The sequence below is a fragment of the Zootoca vivipara genome, chromosome 1 (genome assembly GCF_963506605.1).
Source record: "Zootoca vivipara chromosome 1, rZooViv1.1, whole genome shotgun sequence".
NCBI classification, from domain to species: Eukaryota; Metazoa; Chordata; class Lepidosauria; order Squamata; family Lacertidae; genus Zootoca; species Zootoca vivipara.
The window spans coordinates 101,947,302-101,966,246 of record NC_083276.1 but is presented as its reverse complement, the minus strand read 5'-3'; the positions used below and the strand labels follow the sequence as shown (position 1 = coordinate 101,966,246).

At 37.6% G+C, this 18,945-nt stretch overlaps 1 protein-coding gene across 7 annotated transcripts in view; it reads right to left on the bottom strand.

Moving 5' to 3' along the window:
• Positions 1–8,828: 8,828 nt before the first annotated feature.
• The window catches only part of MBD5 (methyl-CpG binding domain protein 5), a 100,079-nt gene continuing 89,962 nt past the window's right edge, over positions 8,829–18,945 (bottom strand). For all 7 annotated transcript variants that reach the window (XM_060279649.1, XM_060279646.1, XM_060279641.1 and 4 more), the window contains 3 exons: positions 15,829–15,902; positions 11,944–12,019; positions 8,829–10,860 (listed from right to left, as the gene is read on the bottom strand). In XM_060279649.1, the coding sequence (XP_060135632.1) occupies positions 10,789–10,860; positions 11,944–12,019; positions 15,829–15,902 (222 nt within the window). In that variant the 3' untranslated portion in view covers positions 8,829–10,788. The remainder of the gene's footprint in view (positions 10,861–11,943; positions 12,020–15,828; positions 15,903–18,945) is intronic.

Here is an 18,945-nt window from a genome sequence, read left to right as displayed (position 1 = left end):
GCTTCTCCCTTGGCAAGTTCTAGCACAATTTGCCAATTCATTGTTCTGTTAGTAAAAGCAATAAATATTAATGAGGAGGACAAACAACATGGGATGTAAACTATGTTAACATTGAAAATATACTTTAGAATCCTCATCCGTTTATAGACAATTTGCACAGCTATCTTGATAGAACGGGAGATGGATGGAAATGATCCATATTGCCAGTGCATTTTGCCTGGGGGGGGGGGGGAAGCCAAGATGTTCAAATTATGGACTGCTATCCGACTATCTCTTAGTTGATTAATTGGGCGAGATTTAGTTGATACTCCAGTTATACTAAATTATATCTACATATGGGTAAAAACAATAGTTCAAAATCAAGAGGCATGCCTTTCCTTTGTTTTTCAGATGATGTATCCATGCATCATAGCAGCCATCATATTCGAAGAGGCATCTCCCACATTCTGTCATGGAGGAAATGCCTCTTAAGACTATGCTTGCCATCCATAAATATAAATTTCTGAATGAATACACACAAACCATGAGTAATCAGGTCGCCATCTTTTTCTTTTTAAACTAGTCAATAAAAATAAAATAAACTTTTGAGCTATACTGAATGACATATCCATGCCACTGGGAGGCTGCCCACCGAAAGACATCATATCACCATATCCACTCCAACACGAAATTCTGGTGAAAGTCAGTTTCAAATTGTGCTGTCCCCATGTCTGTCTACATTTGTCCATGAATGCTTATGAAGATCTGTGCTTTGGATTCATAATTTTTTTGGGCACCGTAGCACTGCTGGCAGGCACTGGATCTGCTATTCTTACTGTGCTGTCCAAACAGCTTTGCTTCATACTTAGTTGTAGCATTGTCACAATGGACCTTTGCTCCTGCAATTGAAAGGGCAGTCCTTGGCTCATGGTTCAAAGGGTAGAAACAAGGATTTCCCTTTTTTTAAGTCCCAGCATTACAGCAGTTAAGAACACCTGAAGACAAGCAAAGCAACACTGCTACAGTAAGGAAAAGAGAAGGCAGGAACTCCTTCCCTTTGACTGAGGGGAAATGTAAAGCAAGCTTGGAGCAGGAGCAAAACACTGAAAGAAAAATAAAGTTAGAATATATGAAATAGTGCTTCATCTAGTCCAGGCATAGGCAACCTTGGCTCTCCAGATGTTTTGGAACTACAACTCCCATGATCCCTAGCTAACAGGGCCATTGTTCAGGGATCATGGGAGTTGTAGTTCCAAAACATCTGGAGAGCCAAGGTTGCCTATGCCTGATCTAGTCTTCTGTTGTTGATTGCCAGATCTTCCATATTCTGAAGAAAATGTGTTGCTTCCTGGGACCTGCAGAAGGCAGTATCTGAATTTGGACCTGCTGCATGCAAGCATCCTTTGGAAGAAAGGGTGGGATAAAAAAAGAAAACATACATACATACAGCTATAGTCCCTAAGAAAGGGAGGTGAGTTTAAGAAGCCAAATCTAAAAGATGCAACAATTTCTCAAGCTGTTTCCCCCCACCCCTGTGTGCACCTCAGAGCAAATGTAAAGAGCAAAGGAAGCAGGCGTAGCAGCCTCATCTTTACGTGCTGGCGGCAGGCCACCATTTGTCTCTCCCAATCTGGCTCTCCTATTCTTTTCCTTTTCCTTGTTTCTCTCTCCCTTTAGCAATGCTTTCTCTTAACAGGCAAGGGAAGCAGTAAAAGCTAAAGAAAGTGGCGGACCCCTGGAAAATGCTCCAAATTGATAGTATTGGTAGGGTTGCAATGCTAGCATTATATGCAGGGTTGCCATGGTGACTGTGCTTGTGGAACTCGAAGAGGCACTCTTTTATTTGTACTTTCAAAAAAACAAGCATCACCAAGTGCAAATTCTGCCACCTCAAATCTCCCCGAAAAGACAACTTCTTTCTCCTGGCTTCATGACTGGGCTTGCCTTTGGGGCTCCGCATTGCAACAAATATACCACCATGGAACTTGCAGTATCTGGGCTGCATTTTCCTAATTTGTGAGGAGCTCCTATCAAATCACAGTCTAAGAAGCTGCACACTCTAGCAATACAGGCACAATCTTTGGTGTTTATCAATTCATGGGGAATAAAGAAAAAAGCATTTGAAGCAATACTACTGCAATACTGAAAATATTACCGTATCTTCTACCTTCTCACGCTATGGAACGGCATACAACTTGCATATTGGGAAGGAGGAGAAAAAAAATGACCTTGCATGTAGAAGGCCAATTGCAAGACAAAATTAACTACTTTCTCTTTTATTAAGTAAAATTTCCTTTTTGAGTTAAATGCTGGATGTGGTCCCAGAGATTTCTGAGCCTAACCTGGAGCTGAATTGATTGGCTCATGATTTGGCACAAGCGTCATCTTACACCAAGTTACACCAGGCCAGTTAAAAGCACTATCACAACTTTCAAGAATAAATGAAATTATGAAATGGCAGCAACGGCTCCTTTGTCATCTAGGCCATTTCTTACAGCTTCAGATTGCAATTTCTAGCCATAAAAATAGCTGTCTTCTCATTGCCACACCCTTGTTCCTCTTTCAACTTGCCTTCTCATCTCCAGTGCCCTTTCAACAGCACAGCCTTGCCTTGTTATTCAATTGGGTAATTTCCTGTGACCTTGGATATTTATACTTGCAGTCACACAGTGTAAGCTCTAATAGTATCTGTTATACCGGCTTTGATATTGCTTAATGGCCATGGCTACCTGCAGAAAATACACACATAAAAATGGTTGGTAACTTAACATTCAAATTTCATGAAGGCCTCCATCTCCACTTGTGGCATTTTCTCAAAGCAATGCAAAATAAAAAATAAAAATAAAATAAAATATTGCAAAGACACAAACACACAGTTCATCACATTACAAGATAAATTAAAAGTAACAACATGAGATTTTTAAGTAGGACACACTTTTTGATGAAGATCATTAAGTTCTTGTACTTCCACTAAATGCTTTCTGGGGCAATCATCCCCAGCAATGTTTGTTGAATTGTTTTTATGAAAACTTGCTTAAAGAATCAGAGCCTAGGCTCCCACAACTGTCACTTCCCCAAACAATTGTGTGGAGATACATTTGGACAGCAAAACATCTCATGGATGTGCTTAGATATCCACTGAAGAGTTTTGCATGCAAGTTTCATTGAATTTTGCAAAAAATTAAAAAACTGTTATAGATGTTCCTTTTCTGAAAAAAAAAGTTGTATCATATAACCTCCATATTGATTTGAGCCGAATCAGGCTGATTTACAAAGTTCTTTTAATTGGTGCACACTGCTAGTAAACAGCTTACAGAGAGCAGCAGATAAAAGAACTGCTCCTGAAAATGGAATAAATGGACAGCAACATGTAATAAAAATTCACCAGAAATTCTGGTGATAGTGCTATTCTGTAAACTATTGTCCAAGAGCTAGTGGAGACATTGTGTGACTTTATGTGAATGACCGTGTATTGCTTTATGCAACCTAAAACACAACTCTGGATATCAGTTCTCTTTTTTCATACAGGGATTTTGTGCCAAAAGAGAAAAAGCCCTTCTCGATGGATCCAATCATAATATCTCTGAATGTTTGTTGGCCACAAATACATAAAGTATAGCTTAGTAGTGATTTCCAGTTGTTAATGGCCTTGAATAGATTCCATTCATATGCTTCCTTCGAAAATCTCTAATTTTGCCTAAACAATGCTCTTGCAAGGTTTAAATCCCCCAAACCTATTTTTATTCTGAAGGCAGCTTACATGATAAAAGGATAACAATTCAAAAATTTGTTTTTACTTCCTTCATACTACTTCCATATCTAGAGGTCCTCCCATTTAGATACAGAATTTTTTTTTTAAAAAAAACATTATATCACTATTATCCTCCACCATCTCTCTCCATTAGTCAACAGTCTGCATCGGTGTCTCTGAGCCTTGTCATCTTATCTCAATATATCAATACTATGAAGTCTAACTGCAACATATCCTTAACTACCTGGAAAATTCCTATTAACGCACTCTGTCCTTCAAATATGTTAGTGAGCTGTTTTATTTATATTTAATGTGTCATAAAATGCATCTTCCGGCATACTCTCTCACATTCCATTTGAGTATCTGAAAGATAACACTGTGTGTTTCACTGACGGCAGACTGAATGTCCTCATTAGTCGTTTAATGTATTTTATTTCTAAAAAGTTTCTTCGCAAACTAACAGAGCACAAAGTAGTAAAAGACCCATTGAAATAAATGGGAGAGTTAAGCTCATGTTGAAATGTCTCCCGCTGAAACCAATGAGACTTCAAAATGATTACCTTTGGCTAGATCAGGAGTACCCAGTAACTGTAAAGAGGATTCCTTCCATAGATGCTCTAGGTGCATCTTTATAAGAAGCCATAGGCTCAGAGCTATAACACTCTCTCTACACTGTTCCTGTAATTGCTTTGTTCTCTAAAACTTATTTATTACTATCTTGAGATGTAATTTATTAATATATAAAATAAAACCTTGCTAATATTAAGGTACTAAAACTGAATGTACCATCAGAATAGCAACACAACCTGTAACCCACATGCACATTGACCAAGCACATAGTACATTGTATTTTGGCACTTACTAAAAGGCCCAGCTGCTGTTAAAAAGTATGCCACTGGGAGCTAGGCTGACGGGATACCATAAGACTCAGCTACGGCATTCCAGAGGGTCTGTGCTGAGTGCCTCTGATCAAAGTTGTCCCATGGAGTGGGTCTCAGGCCAAGTCAATCAATGCAATTGTTAAGGGGTCAATCACCCTGCATTCCCTATTATTTTGGTCATTAGGAATGGAACAGGAGTTCCAGCAACAATAAGGGTCCATGTAGCTTATAATCCTGATGCTGGAGGTTGGAACCCTTGCAATTAAGAACAAAGAGGCACGTCAAGTAGGCAATTAACCAACTAAGAAACTCTCTAGTCAAACAGAATTTTTGTTTATATAACCCTCAGATAACTTACCTGCAGTTATTTAGACACCATCCAGTAATGCCATGAAGCATCACGACAAGATTGAGTTGGAAGAGAATGAAGACATTTATCTTCTGCATTGCCAATTCACTCTGGTTCTGGAATCCCAGAACACCTGGATAAAAAGGAATCTTATGTACATACACGAGTAGTTCAAAAAGATCTGCAACTCCTTGTTGGGATATGAAATTCATTCCAGGAGACATTCAGCCCAATTCAAATCTATTGAGCTCTATGCTGAGTTCATTTGTTAGTACGGCTTTCTTCATTTACTTCATTATTGGGAAAGCACTGAATGTGAATTTCAAACAGTGAGATGTTCTCAACCTTAAAGTGAATGAGGAAGATTATGTCCATTTGTAGAGAGTGGAGGGATGAATTAGAACCAAAATATCTGGATAACGTGTATTGAAATATAATAGCACAGCTTAATTTTTTTCAGTCCTGTGGTGTCTATAATTGAGTGATATGAACTTGAGAATGAATCTTTGGCAAACTTGCACATTGCAGATTTCCTTTTATCCATTTTGTATTTATGACCTCTTCCTTTATTGCTTTCTTATCTAATAAGTTACACCATAAAGTCAAAACACAGCAGATTACTCTGTGGCTTATAAGAAAATTCACCTGATCCCCCCCCCCCCAATTAATTGACAGGAAAGGGGTAGCTAGATCTTACTTTCTTGTATTTTTCATTTGTACAATTGGAAAGCAAATCCATTTTAATTAGAGACATCAAAAGATTCATATGCTTTCCATGGATGTTTTAATGAGAAATAAATAACTTAGTGTTTTAGTTTTGCATTTAGAAGTCATCCTTTTTCTCAGTGAGTAATGACAATCTTTGTAGCCTGGCTGGTGCCAGTGTCTTGGGTAAGGATATATCCAGTATTATGGAGGCAACGGACATTGGGATAGGAGTTTCTGCTTATCCAAACTTTTTGATACATTATCAGGATTGGCAAAAATCTTTAAGGCTAGGTAGAATGGGGTTAGTCAACCATTTCAAAACTCAGATATATTAAACTAGCACAATTCTTTCCAATTCTAGAATGTGTCTCCCTGCCCCTACACAGCATCAAAATACTAGAATGAGGGGTCACTGAACAAAATGGATTAAGGACAAGCAAAATCTAAGTATTTCTTCAAGTAACACATAATTTGTTGCCAGAAGATGTGGTGCTGGCTTATATGCCTTTTTAAAAAGAGTATTAGACCAATTCATGGAGGATTTATTTTTCAATGGCTATAATTCTCCCCACCCCACCCCTAAAAAAAGCTTAAAAATGGAACATCAGAAGGTGAAACATGCTAGACCAGGGACAAACAGGACTTTCCATCAAGTCCTATGAGCTTCCTGTGAGGTCACTGTTGGTGCTAAATTAAATGGACCTTTTATCCAATCAAGTAAAATGTAACTACCACGCTTGCTGCACAGCTTCATTGATTGAGTATTAGCTGTCAAAGTAACAGGTTTTAAATATTGCCTAAAATGTGTAGGATGCAATGGATTGCAGATACAAAATAATGCACTTTGGGTTTTTTTATCAGTTTCAGGACAACTGTGATCTTCACAAATATACACCCAGTCGCGGGGGAATTAATTGAGAATTCTATGTTTTAACTACAGATGACCAGTGCAGAATATACAGCCATCATGCAATCTTATTTCTAAATGGACCTGCTGGGTACACTATTTCATGAGTCTTTATTAACATCTGGACACAACAGGAGAACTGAGTGCTGTGTCCCAGATTTTCTATCATAAGCAAATTATCTGAGGATTATATATTTAACTCTGTGTTAATTTTATGTGTGTTTTTTTAAAATAGTACAACATACACCCCATTTTAAGTCAGGGACATGTACCCCCCTCCCAGCCTGGTGTTGTGCAAACATGGCCCCCTTCCGGAAGAGAACATAACAGTGAGGCTTTTTGTGTGATTTAATCATAATATTGACAATTTTATCAAATTTTTACAAAACTGATATTGTTTCTTTTTTAAAAAATCTAACTCTTAGTAAGACTAGAATGGGGTTCTTTTAAAATAGAAAAGCATTCTTATGCTACTGCTCTTCTGGAATATTCATATTAAAAACCCTATGTACCAAAATACAAACTGTAGCTAATAAAAGGTAATTCAGTCCACCATGATACTATATACCATTAATATTCAGGGAATCCACAGTAATATTGCGTAATTAGCAAGTTGTATGCACAATGGCATTGGTAAATTTAAATATAAAACTATAACTCAAAACCCCAAACTTAGGCTGTGGCCATAACTGATATGGGACATGTATTAACTTTCCCCTTTAGATATTATTTTCATAACTACTGTCAGCAATCACTTTCAGCCTAAATGATTGGTTTTAGGAACTAAACCCTTTTCATAAATATAAATAATTATATGGTGTTCATAAAGCTCCATGATAGAAAGAAGAATAATTCCTTTGATTTTTATATAATTTTATCACAACCCACCAAGAATAAATAAATAAATAGACACATGAGGATAGTTACCACTTTATATCCTCAAAACACCACACAAACATCCACTAATCGATCTAATGAGAGGCTAATTAATCTTATGGGGCCCAAGTTTAGTTTCCCACTTGTGATTTCTGTCACTGGGCCAAGTTGCAGAATTCAATTATTCCACTTTCCAAAATGAGGGTTATTTTCTCACTCTCTAAATATAGGAGGATCTCATCATAAGTTAGAAAGTTGGCAAAAAGAATTAAATGTTAAAATCTTTTGTTAGAAAAATATAGATTTGTTAAACAAAAAAATAAGCGTAGAAAGAAGGGTTGGGCCTCAATAAAAAAAGTAATTTATGCTTCAATGCAAAGAGAAAGAAATGGCTCTATGGGCAAAATTCAAGTACGAGTGACCAGCGTTTTAATTGTAAAGTAGGTGCAACATTTTTTTAAAATGTTACAACACTGCATGACCTGTAATGCTCACAATATTTACATTAACTGCTTACATAAAACCATAAAAACTCTGAAGAGGAAGAAAAATAATCTATATGGACTGAAACAAACTATTCCTAGCACCCACATCAATGCCAATATTAACCAATGAAATCAAGTGCACAAAAATACTTTACATAGTCTACTAATGTAAAGTATACATTGGTGAGAAAAGTACAAACCTAATTAGTTAAAAATGTCAAAATTCAGTTTTAGGGACAAAAAAAACTTGGGGGGGGGAGAACTAAATATAAACATACATCCACACTCACCCAAACACACACATACACACACGCACGCACATGAGTATTCATGAATAGAAACATCTGTTTAGACGAGAGCAGAAAGCAGGCTGGTACGAAAAAATGGACATTAACTCTTTAAACATAACAAACACATCAACTCGTAACAAAAAAAATAAAAGAGTGCTAACTAAACTACACAAAAGATCACTTCACATGAGTTTTCATGTAGGATTATGGCAGGCTGCCCTGCCATTACACAAAAGACAAAATGAACCTACCCAGCAGAAGGAAGGGTTTCTGTCTCCAGGCCACTGTAGCTTAGAGTAGCTAATTGCATTCCATCGGGCTGGGGTGTAAAAAAAAGAGAGAAGGGCTGTGTCCACCTGCGATAAGAGCAAGCCTTCTAGCCCAGGGGTAGTGCTGTGTGCGTTGGCACAGGAGAGCTGACCATGGGACTGTTGCTCTCTCAGATCCCTCTGGAGCTAATGGTGCTCCTATCACATAGGAAAATGGAGCATGGCCCCGGAGAAGGTGACGTGGGCAGGGAATGAATACTCCTTGTGTAAGCACTAGATTTTGGTTACCGCTATCCTGGTGCTGTTACCAGCCATGGATGGTGCCGATTACCAGCAGTCTTTGCTAGGAGAGGTAACTAGGCCGTTATAAGGAACCAAGTTCCAGAATACAACACAATGGTGGCTCCCAGATGAAGAGGTAGAAGGTGGTCCTAAGGACTCCATCTTGGGCCCAGGCATGGCAAACAGAGAATACGTTTGGGGCCGCCTGGGGAAAAGGGGAGGGCCACTGCTGCCACATGGGGCACCAACACTGAAAGTGACACTGCGTTATGCTTTCTTTTAAAGATACTGGTATTTTGAGAATGCCTCACAGCTTTAGGTTTGTGTATGTGTAGTGTATGATCAGCTTTCTAACACACGTTTCACATTTCTTTCAAACTTAACATAACATAAATAATCTGGTTAATAGATTCAACCTGCACATTTCTGCCACATTTATATGTATAGATATATATATATAAATATATATATATAAATTCATATAAATTTATATATATATATATATAAAAGAATCTGTTAATGGTATAAATAATTCTTATTAAATAAAATAAATCTGATATGTTACATAATACTGACAAAATCATTGGCTGGGATCCAAAGAGCTACCTTTGAGGTACATCCAAAGATTTGGCTGTGCCTAGTTGGATTCTTTTTGACACAAATATCCTTTTAACAAGAGACCCCATGCTGTATCATAAACTGTTTTTGTAAGTCCACTCAGGTTCTGAAGTGGTTTGTTACCCATATGGTTGGGAAGGAGATTTTCTGTTCAAGAAACACAGGCCCGTTGGGTGCACAGAACTAGTTGTGCAGTTCTTTGGATCCTGGCCAGTGCTGCTAGTAGTTTTGTAAGCCACCTTTCAGCTCTAGAATATTAATACTGGTCAGTGGGCATCCGTATCAGCAGCAGGGTGATTCAGTGACCACTTGTGCTCCATAAAAACACCCAGGCACAACTGGCCACGGAAAGTTCTTCTTTAATTTTAGGAACACTTTTTTTTCTGAACTGTAAGGTCTGGCATTTATCAAAATTAGCAATGAGCATGGTTCTTAAAACTGGGCTATTGCTCCCATACATTAAAATCAATCATGTCCCCTGTTTCAAAATATTGGGCTAGCCAATTTAGGCTATGAGGGGGTTCAAAAGGAATGGTGGTATAAGATGAACTTGATTTTAAAAACCGGTGGCTATGAAACTCTGTTAAAGCAATAGCAGACTAAAAATATTCTATCTAAATATTCTTAATAAAAAACCTACAGCATTCTACTTTAAAACTCAGGCAAATAATAATAAAAATGCAACCAGCAGTTGCAGTGTTTGACTTCTTAATTTGACCTGCAATCCCACATCCCTTTAGGAATCTGCAAAGTTGCACTCTCCTACAGAGACCTTAAATGGAGTACAGCACACTTCCAGGCAAGGTTCATTCCAAACAGACACTATAAATGAACACTCAGTGGCGAGAAGTGTTATGTCATAATTAAGGTATTACATAATCATGCCTTTTCAACTGCTGTTAAATACAAAAACAGCATCTTTTACATTATTATATAAAAGCATTTAGGCTGTATTTTTATTTATCACTTTACACTGGTAGTCTCTTGTATGTGTACTCAATAGAAACCAAAGAATTTTGTACACTATTTTTTTGTACAATAAAAGATAAAGTGTGCATTAGGTACGCTTGTACATGACAATATTGTACATTATTTACATTTGAGATATCGTCATGAAATTCTGTTTTATCTATATACACAATGAAAATTTTGCAGAAACATTTGGACTATTTCTTATAATCACAATTTAAGTATTATAGAAAAAGGGTTCTATACACACACTGTAATCTTTTGAAGATCTGGATTAACTTGTCCTTCTTTACCAATAAGAATACTGTACCACTGTTTTGTTTAGCACCCTGTGGTGATGAACTCTATCCATCCTGATATTATATATATATGTGCATGTTTTTTTTTTAAATAAGTACTGGACCAGTAACAAAGACATTCAATGTTATCTAGAGATCTTCCTCCTCTTGGGTTTTGGAGGCTTCAGCTGTCTGTCTCCCTGTGGAATTTGGTGCACCTGAAAAAAGCACAAAGGTAACAATAACAATGAAAATGTTGGAAGCCAGTTAATAATAACGAAATACTTGTTATTTATAGAATATTTTTTTCATTGTGTTCAAAGCAGCCCATATACGTCATCTCCGTAATCCTTATAAACAACTATGTAAGGCTTTATTGTTGGGTTAGATCCTATAAACGACCTGCGTTCATGAAATGGGGCTTTCTGGCCTCCCCTTGCCAAGAATAGTGTTTCAGATTTTGGTAGTAGGGGGACTAAAGCTACAGATAGGAGGTCAGGAGAAATCAGCACCCACCCCAAGTTGGGAAACAGAAGCATTTTCATGCTTGTGCAGAGCACCATTAGACCCAAGTAATTATTCCCATAGTAGAGGTGGGGATACAGAATGACAGTGAGCTGCCTACAGTGATGCAGCTAGGTAACGTTAAGAGTCTGCCCTGAATGGTATTACCACCACGCTCCTTTCGACTGTAAATGTGTATCCCTTCCCAACTGTAGGAGTGATGAAGTCAAACAATTTGTATGCAAGCCAAGAGGAAGCGTGCTAGGCTGAGGCCCATTGATAATTTATTACGTATATTGCAAGTTGCAATTCTTTATTTACTTACCTAAGATTAAGCCTTATTGAACTCAAAGGAACTTCCTTCTTGATAGACATGCACTCAATTGCACTATAAGGGACCTTCAGCACGAGGCCTGTGGTTCCAGACTTAAGAGATGTCATTAAAAGGTCCCATTTTATTTATTTGCTTGCTTTCTTAACATTCATATATCCCACCTTTCTTCCATTTTGGAACTCAAGGTGGTGTATGTTAGGTTCCCATGAGGTTTCCCATCCAGGCACTGGGACAGATGCAAACCTGCTTGGCTTTAGAAAACTTCAACAAGTCTCATGTCTTCATATCATATGCTAGGAATAATCTATGGTAGCTTCTATTTCTCCGGGCTTGCTGAAATTATAATGGCTCTCTAATTGTAGGATTTAGCTTCAGTTGCAGAAACAGAACCATCATTTTGATAGAATCATCCCCGACCCCTGGCCGCTTTAAATAAGTTATATATTCTGCAGTTGATACTCACATTCCCAGACATTTTGTCAAGTTCACTCATGGCCTCATGTATAGCAGCTTCTAAATGATTATTTAGCTTCCCACTTCTAGGATAAAAAGAAAGGGGGGGAATTACAGCAGTGCCCATGACTTTTTGTAGTAGAATATGCCATTTAAAAACATGTAATTTAAATACATACACTGCAAACTGAAATAACATTCTACTCAGATTTTCAGCCATGGGAGACCACCCTTTACATACAATATAGCAGTTTAGATTAAATGCAACCTATGCCTCAAAAAGCATAAAAAAGCAAACTGTAACTTTAAAAAATTGCATACACTAAACACATAGGCATAAAATCAATCTTTTTTCTACATGAATTGCAAATTAACTTTATGAGGCAATCAGTATTTTAGTTTGCTTCTTTTAAAGGTGTTTCTTTTAAAATGACAAACCACACAACAAAGAACACGTTGCTCAAAAGCAGAGCATGGCATTATCACATTTTTACTAAAATGCTAAAGTGGATGTTTGAAGAAAGCATTGGTTGTTGTGGTGGTGGTGGTGGGGAGAGAGATAGACACACACACAAAGCAGCAGGTATCAAGAGGATAATGTATCTTTCTTCTTAACTTAGCTATGTGCAATCGGTATGCGTGCCAAAAAAAATTGCCTCTCACAAAGGCATGATTCAACTATTTAGGCTGCTTTAAAGAATCACTAGGCTGCTACAGAATTTAACAATGACTTGCTTTACCTGAGTCCCAAACTGAACAACACTGCATTTATTCCATAGCTGGAGAGTTCAATATGAAGAAAGCTTCTACAGAGTGTCTTCTACCTTCAGTCTAATTACAGAATATTCCATATGATCTATGGCTTTTATGGATCTTAGGGTTCCATATATGCTTATGTACTTTAGGGCGATTTGCACAATATTAATTTCTTATGTGCATATAGCATCCATAGGGGAAACTCCATTTACACTGTCTCAGGTGTGACAAAAACATACAAGTTCATTTTGCAGCCTGCACAAGCAGCAGATTCCCTTGGCTGTAAGCAACAGAGATTAAACAGACACATTATGGCATATGCAGAGTCTATTCAATTTTCTACATATATGTTGTATCCAGGAAGCAAATCAATCTTGTCTGTCTTGGCCCTTGGTTACTTAAAGAAACAGATAACACCATACAGTAATTAAGCTAACCAATGATTCCGGATGTTTTTCAGAATTTTTCAAATTGCTTAACATGCAACTTTGCATACTATACAAATGCCTTGTTTTAGTTTCATAGCTGTTGTGCTATATGTGTAATTTTCTTCAGCATTCACCCATCAACTGCACCGTGACCACATGGTGGCCAGAAGAAAACTGGCCTGCAAACATTTAATCTTGTCTTTTATCCAAAGTGATCTGCACACAAAAAGGATTGAAATGCTAAGGACTCTTCAGAGAAACCGGAGGAAGTGATAATATGATTAGATATTATAGGTGCTATGATCCATGGGGTCACGAAGAGTCGGACACGACTAAACGACTAAACAACAACAACATTATAGGTGCAGAATACACCTCTTTCTAGAATGGTCAAATTGAAGACTTACATGTTTGCATGAAATGACTGCATGTCTTTGTGGCAGAGAAAGTTTCAGACTCACTCAAACACAATTGGATTATGTGAATAAAATAAAATAGCAAGGAATATGGGATGTTCCCCTGCCCCCACTTGTTTTAGGTTAGATGTGTTTGGCTGGCTGTGGACATGTAACCATGGTCTGCCTTTGCCCAGGAAATACATTGGTCCCTTTGGGCCATAATGCCTTTGTGGGTGCACTGTCCAGGGAGAATCTTAAATAGAATCTCCTGAGCAGTTACAGGTGCCCCTACCAATCTTCTTTGTCTGCACCTCCAATTGATGATTCTAGAGAAACCTGCAATGAGATCAAAACTAAAAGCAAGGCATTGTTCATCTCTCCCTACAAGGAAAATATCTCACATCATGAGATAAGGTGCAGGCAAGAAGTGTGTGTGGCTGTATTTCTGTATGGCAGCACAGCCGCCAGAATAATAATGGCAGCTAAGTGGGAAACAAAAAAGGTCCCAACAAGAGTGGATATGCAAATTAAATGAGTATTTGTTAATGGCAAAGTTAACAGCAGTAATAAGAAATCAATCAAATCAAAAATTGAGGGACGAATGGAAATGCTATGAGGAATATATGGAGAAACATTGCTTGAAGAAAGAAGTGCTAACATGCTTAGATTAAGAGATATGAAGGGATATAAGATATATATTAGATGAAGAGTCAAAGGAATTAATAGGAAGGTACAGAGTAACAGAATGCACAATATTGATATAATATTTTATGATGGAAGTCGGAATAGTGACAGAGGAAAGTCAGAGGGGTGAAGGGTGGTGGGTTATGGTGATTGGATAAAAGGGAGAAATGTATAATATGAATGATAATATGTTATGAGAGAATGTATTGTTTGTGAAATAATTAATAAATTGTTTAAATTTTTTTTAAAAGAAGAAGTAGTGTGTGTGGCTGGCGTAAAAGCATGGCCCAGTCAAAAAGCTCCTTCTGATATAGTTCAACAGCCCCTTCTGTTACCAGAATGCACAGTAAGCTTCCCTCTCCCTCCTGTGTGGGAGAGAACTATTTTCCTGTGGTGCAAGCCCTACCTGGCAATGGTTGCCTGTGAATGTGGGGAAGCGATTGCCTTGAATTTAATAGATATAAGAAAAGATTAGATGAAACAAAATTCAAATAGTGAATTTTATTTATAAAAGGCTTCCTAAGGTACCCTGGAGTTAACAAATATAAATCATTTTACTATAACGTTACAGTAACAGGCAAACAGTAATACTGACAGAAGTTAGAAGTGGTAGCAGTTATTCGGTTTTTTGTATTAGTGCAGATATAGTACTTTCCTTTGTGTCCTATACAATGTATGCAGAACTGATGCTAAAAGAGCCAAAACTAAAATTTGCTTCACTTCAAATATTATCCTTATACAAACAACATATTTGTGTGGCCTAAATTTTATTTTGGTGTACCTCTTGTCTAATTACTGCATGTGTTCAAATAAATGTCTCGGCTCTCTTCCCCCACCGCCTGCCTAGCTGCTTGTGTGGTGCTACATTTGAAAGGGGGTGTTTGTGCTTAGCTAAACTAAAAAGGGTGTTAATTGCTTCTCCTCTGACTGATGTGCCCTCTCTGCAGGCTGCTCACTTAATTGCTCACCTGCTCATTGCTTTTTAATCTGTTAAGGTGTATCGTTCCCCCCCCCCCACAAGATGCATAGTGGCTTTAAAGCTGTGGTCTATTTTTCAGTGTGGTAATTACTAACGGGATACACTAATCAGCTTGTTAGCTCATCAGGGAGCATGTTAATTTCATGATCTCTGGCAAGCTCTATGGATGGGCTTGGCTAATTGCCATTTTTGGGATTAGGAAGGAACTTCCCCAGCTCAGATTGGCTAGTGACTGAGTTGGGGGGTGGGGGAAGAGAAGATAAGGAAGATGGGCAAAGAGGCGATGACTTGTCTTCTTCCAAGCCCAACTGACTCCTAATTGGGGTGTGTGCATGCATATGGAAGCTGTAAGAACACCACAAACTACAATGCTTTTTTCAAATTAACTTCAGTCTTTGTAAAGAGAATCATTTAGCTCTAAGATAAAGTGAATCCATCCTATTAGTGCAAGAATTTCTGTTTGCGCAATAAGACTTGCCCTTTTCCGTCTCCCCACGTGTGACCTACACCCCCCTCCAAATCTGCTCTGGAGGTTGGGGAAAAACCTCTAGGACAGGATTAGTGGGTGCACTAGGTGGGAGAACATTTCATTCGGCACTGACTTAGTGCTATGCTGAAATCCACTCTTCATGTATATATAAAATACTTACTTTCTATTCCTCTTTCTGACATGGTTGTAGGCTTCTAGACCTTCTGTTAGTGTCTTCAACTTATCAGGCTCCACCTGAGTAAAGACATGAACACCAAGTCAGTCATTTTCAGGGTTTTCAGAGTTTTCTTACAACTTTGTATCATGGTTCTTAACTATATTTACCACTTGCTGGTCATTTGTGTGAGAGCAGGTGAAGATAACTATTCTTCACTCAGGCATCCAGTTATTAAATAATGATTTGCAGATAGACACACAGCCTTACAGTCTATGATCATATAGGTTTCCATCTCCATAACATTCACCTGCTTTTTAAACTCAGTTATTCAAGGCAACAACAGAGATACATTATACAAACAAAAATAATAAGCTTCAACTCTGACTAAAGTCCATGTGGCATGGATAGCAAGGAAGGCCTCATTCAGTAGAACATGAGACTCTTAATCTCAGGGTTGTGGGTTCGAGCCCCATGCTGGGCAAAAGGATTCCTGAATTGCATGGGACTGGACTAGATGACCCTTGTGATACCTTCCGACTCTACAATTCTATATAATACAATTCTATAGTTCTTCTGGGCTTCTTGAAGGAGAACAATACAGTCACAGTAAAAGTGTCCTTTACCAATGTTGCCCTATAGAATGCAAACCAAGTGGCACATATGCAAAAAACATTACTCACAGGTAATAAGTCACATATAAAACCCCTTGCATATCTATATTTACATATTAAGAATCTGTTCCGTATGTGGATGATTTCGCAATTTTTAAGTGCCAAATCTACACATGAACGTTTAAAAATTCATATTAGTAACAACATTTCTTTCATCTGGGTCCCGCACTACATAAGAGCCAAGGGCTAGCTCAAACACAAGAGAACATCTTGGCTTACAGCTCTTGTGATATATGTTACATTAGGGTAGTGGTGGCAGCAGGAATAGTAGCAACTGCCTAATTTTGTGCTGGTTTTTGGCAAAAAGTCCCAAAGTCACACAGGAAAATTATAAAAGGGCATTTTTCAAAGCAGGATGGAAGGAAAAGATTAACCATGGCACTTATTGCAACATCATCAAAGAGTTTAGGGTTAGCGCAACTGAAGTCCCAACTGCCTTGACTCAGTTTTAATGTTACTTTAACTTTAGTGGAAACAATCAAGGTTTGCACCGTATCTGCTAAAGTCCTGGATAAGATTTAGCTGTCTACACAATTTAAATAGCAAGTGAATGAGGTGGTTTGTAAAACAATTATGCTTAATCTTAGTATCATTGATTATTAAAGCAACACATTTTGTTTTGGTACCAATATTCCACTATACAATTTAGTCCACTGTAATTAACAACAAAAACTACAAATTGGGCAACACTAAAGAGAGTTCAGCTGTTGTGAAATAAGGAATAAAAATTATAGATTTCAGCACCAGATGGCTCAAGTCAATTCCGTTTCTAATTGAACTTTGTAAAAGCATGATTTCTTTGTTTTGTGCAGCCGTATGTACAAATGACATTACAATTATTATGTGTGGATAACTTTGTTTTTCAGATGGTATTAGAGAACTTCACAGTTCATTTCACCAACCCAATCAATGAAATTAACATTTAAAATCTGAAATAAATTCTATTATTTTATCTTCATTGTTGCATCTTTTGTGTTTTTTCTTTTAAACAAAACACATACACACACTTAAATAGACAATTATCTTTTTGTATCAATAATAGCTAATTTATACATTGTATGAATGCTTAAAGTCAACTGAACCATTACAACAACAAAACTCCTGCTATGAGCTTCATTGAGCATTAGGACTGAAACCTAAAGTCTTTATCCTGAACGTTTGCACTATAGAAGCACTTGGAGTGGCCGATTAACTTTACATCAGTATGTATCACAGCATTTGTGATATGGCAGTGGTAGAGCATTTGGTATTCCATATCCTTTTAAACTGATCTGAGGACTCCAAAAGGGTAAATATAGGCATTTGCTGATCAACACCATAATGCTGTCACTCTAGCAGTGCCCCCACTGTATGGAATCTATAACTGTGGATCCCATACTGATGTTAGTATTGCCTATCTGAAGTTAATCAGAGCAGATATAATATCAGCTATATTAAAGCTCAGCATAGAACGATCATACTGAAGAGATTATCTGAAGATATGAATCTGGGGTACTAATTCATTTTGCATTAAAGTAAAGTAAAGCAAAGCAAGTAAATCTTGAATTATGACAATTTTTGAATCCCTGAAAAAAGGTTCTTCAGAGCATAGTACTTATATCTAATCTCATATAGAGTTAAATAGTCCTTTGATGAGAAGTACAGGGATAGCAGCTTCTTGACTCAAGATCTAAAAGTTTCCAAAGATGCTCATAGCTGGCATAGAATCCCGTTTTCTTGCTCTGGAAATTAACTTACGACAGCCAATTTATAATTCACAAGTGATGTCATCATTTAATACAGGTCATCATGATGAACATACATGCAGCGAACTGTTCTAGAGTTCCTGGCCAATATTAAAATTATTTTATTTATTAATCTGAATTTGTATACTGCTTCATTGTAAATAAAAACTCAAGCAGTTTACAAAGAATATAAAATGTACGCTACAATTGTCAATGAAAGTCAAAGTTATCAATGGTGTTTTGTTTTTTTAAGAAATTTCCTTAGCACTATCTCTAATAACATTTAGTTTTATTTCCCTTTACTAAAAATATGTTTATTGCATATTTCTATTGGAAAGACCTCCGGGATCTGAACTGATATGATTCTCCTCCAAAAAATTATTTGAAAAACAATAAATGCACAGAATGTCCTAAAATTACAATGAACTTCCTGGAATTACCTCTTGGTATAAAGGTATGCAGCCAGGAGCAGCGAGGAATGGAACGGCTTATATTCAGGCATTTTTGCTTAACCCCCCCCCCTGCAGACCAGCAACAATAATAAAGTTGATAGTAACTACCTTTAAATCAAAAGGTAAAGGGACCCCTGTCTGTTAAGTCCAGTTGCGGACAACTCTGGGGTTATGGATCTCGCTTTACTGGCCGAGGGAGCCGGCGTTTGTCCGCAGACAGCTTCCGGGTGCTGTGGCCATCATGACAAAGCCGCTTCTGGCGAACCAGAGCAG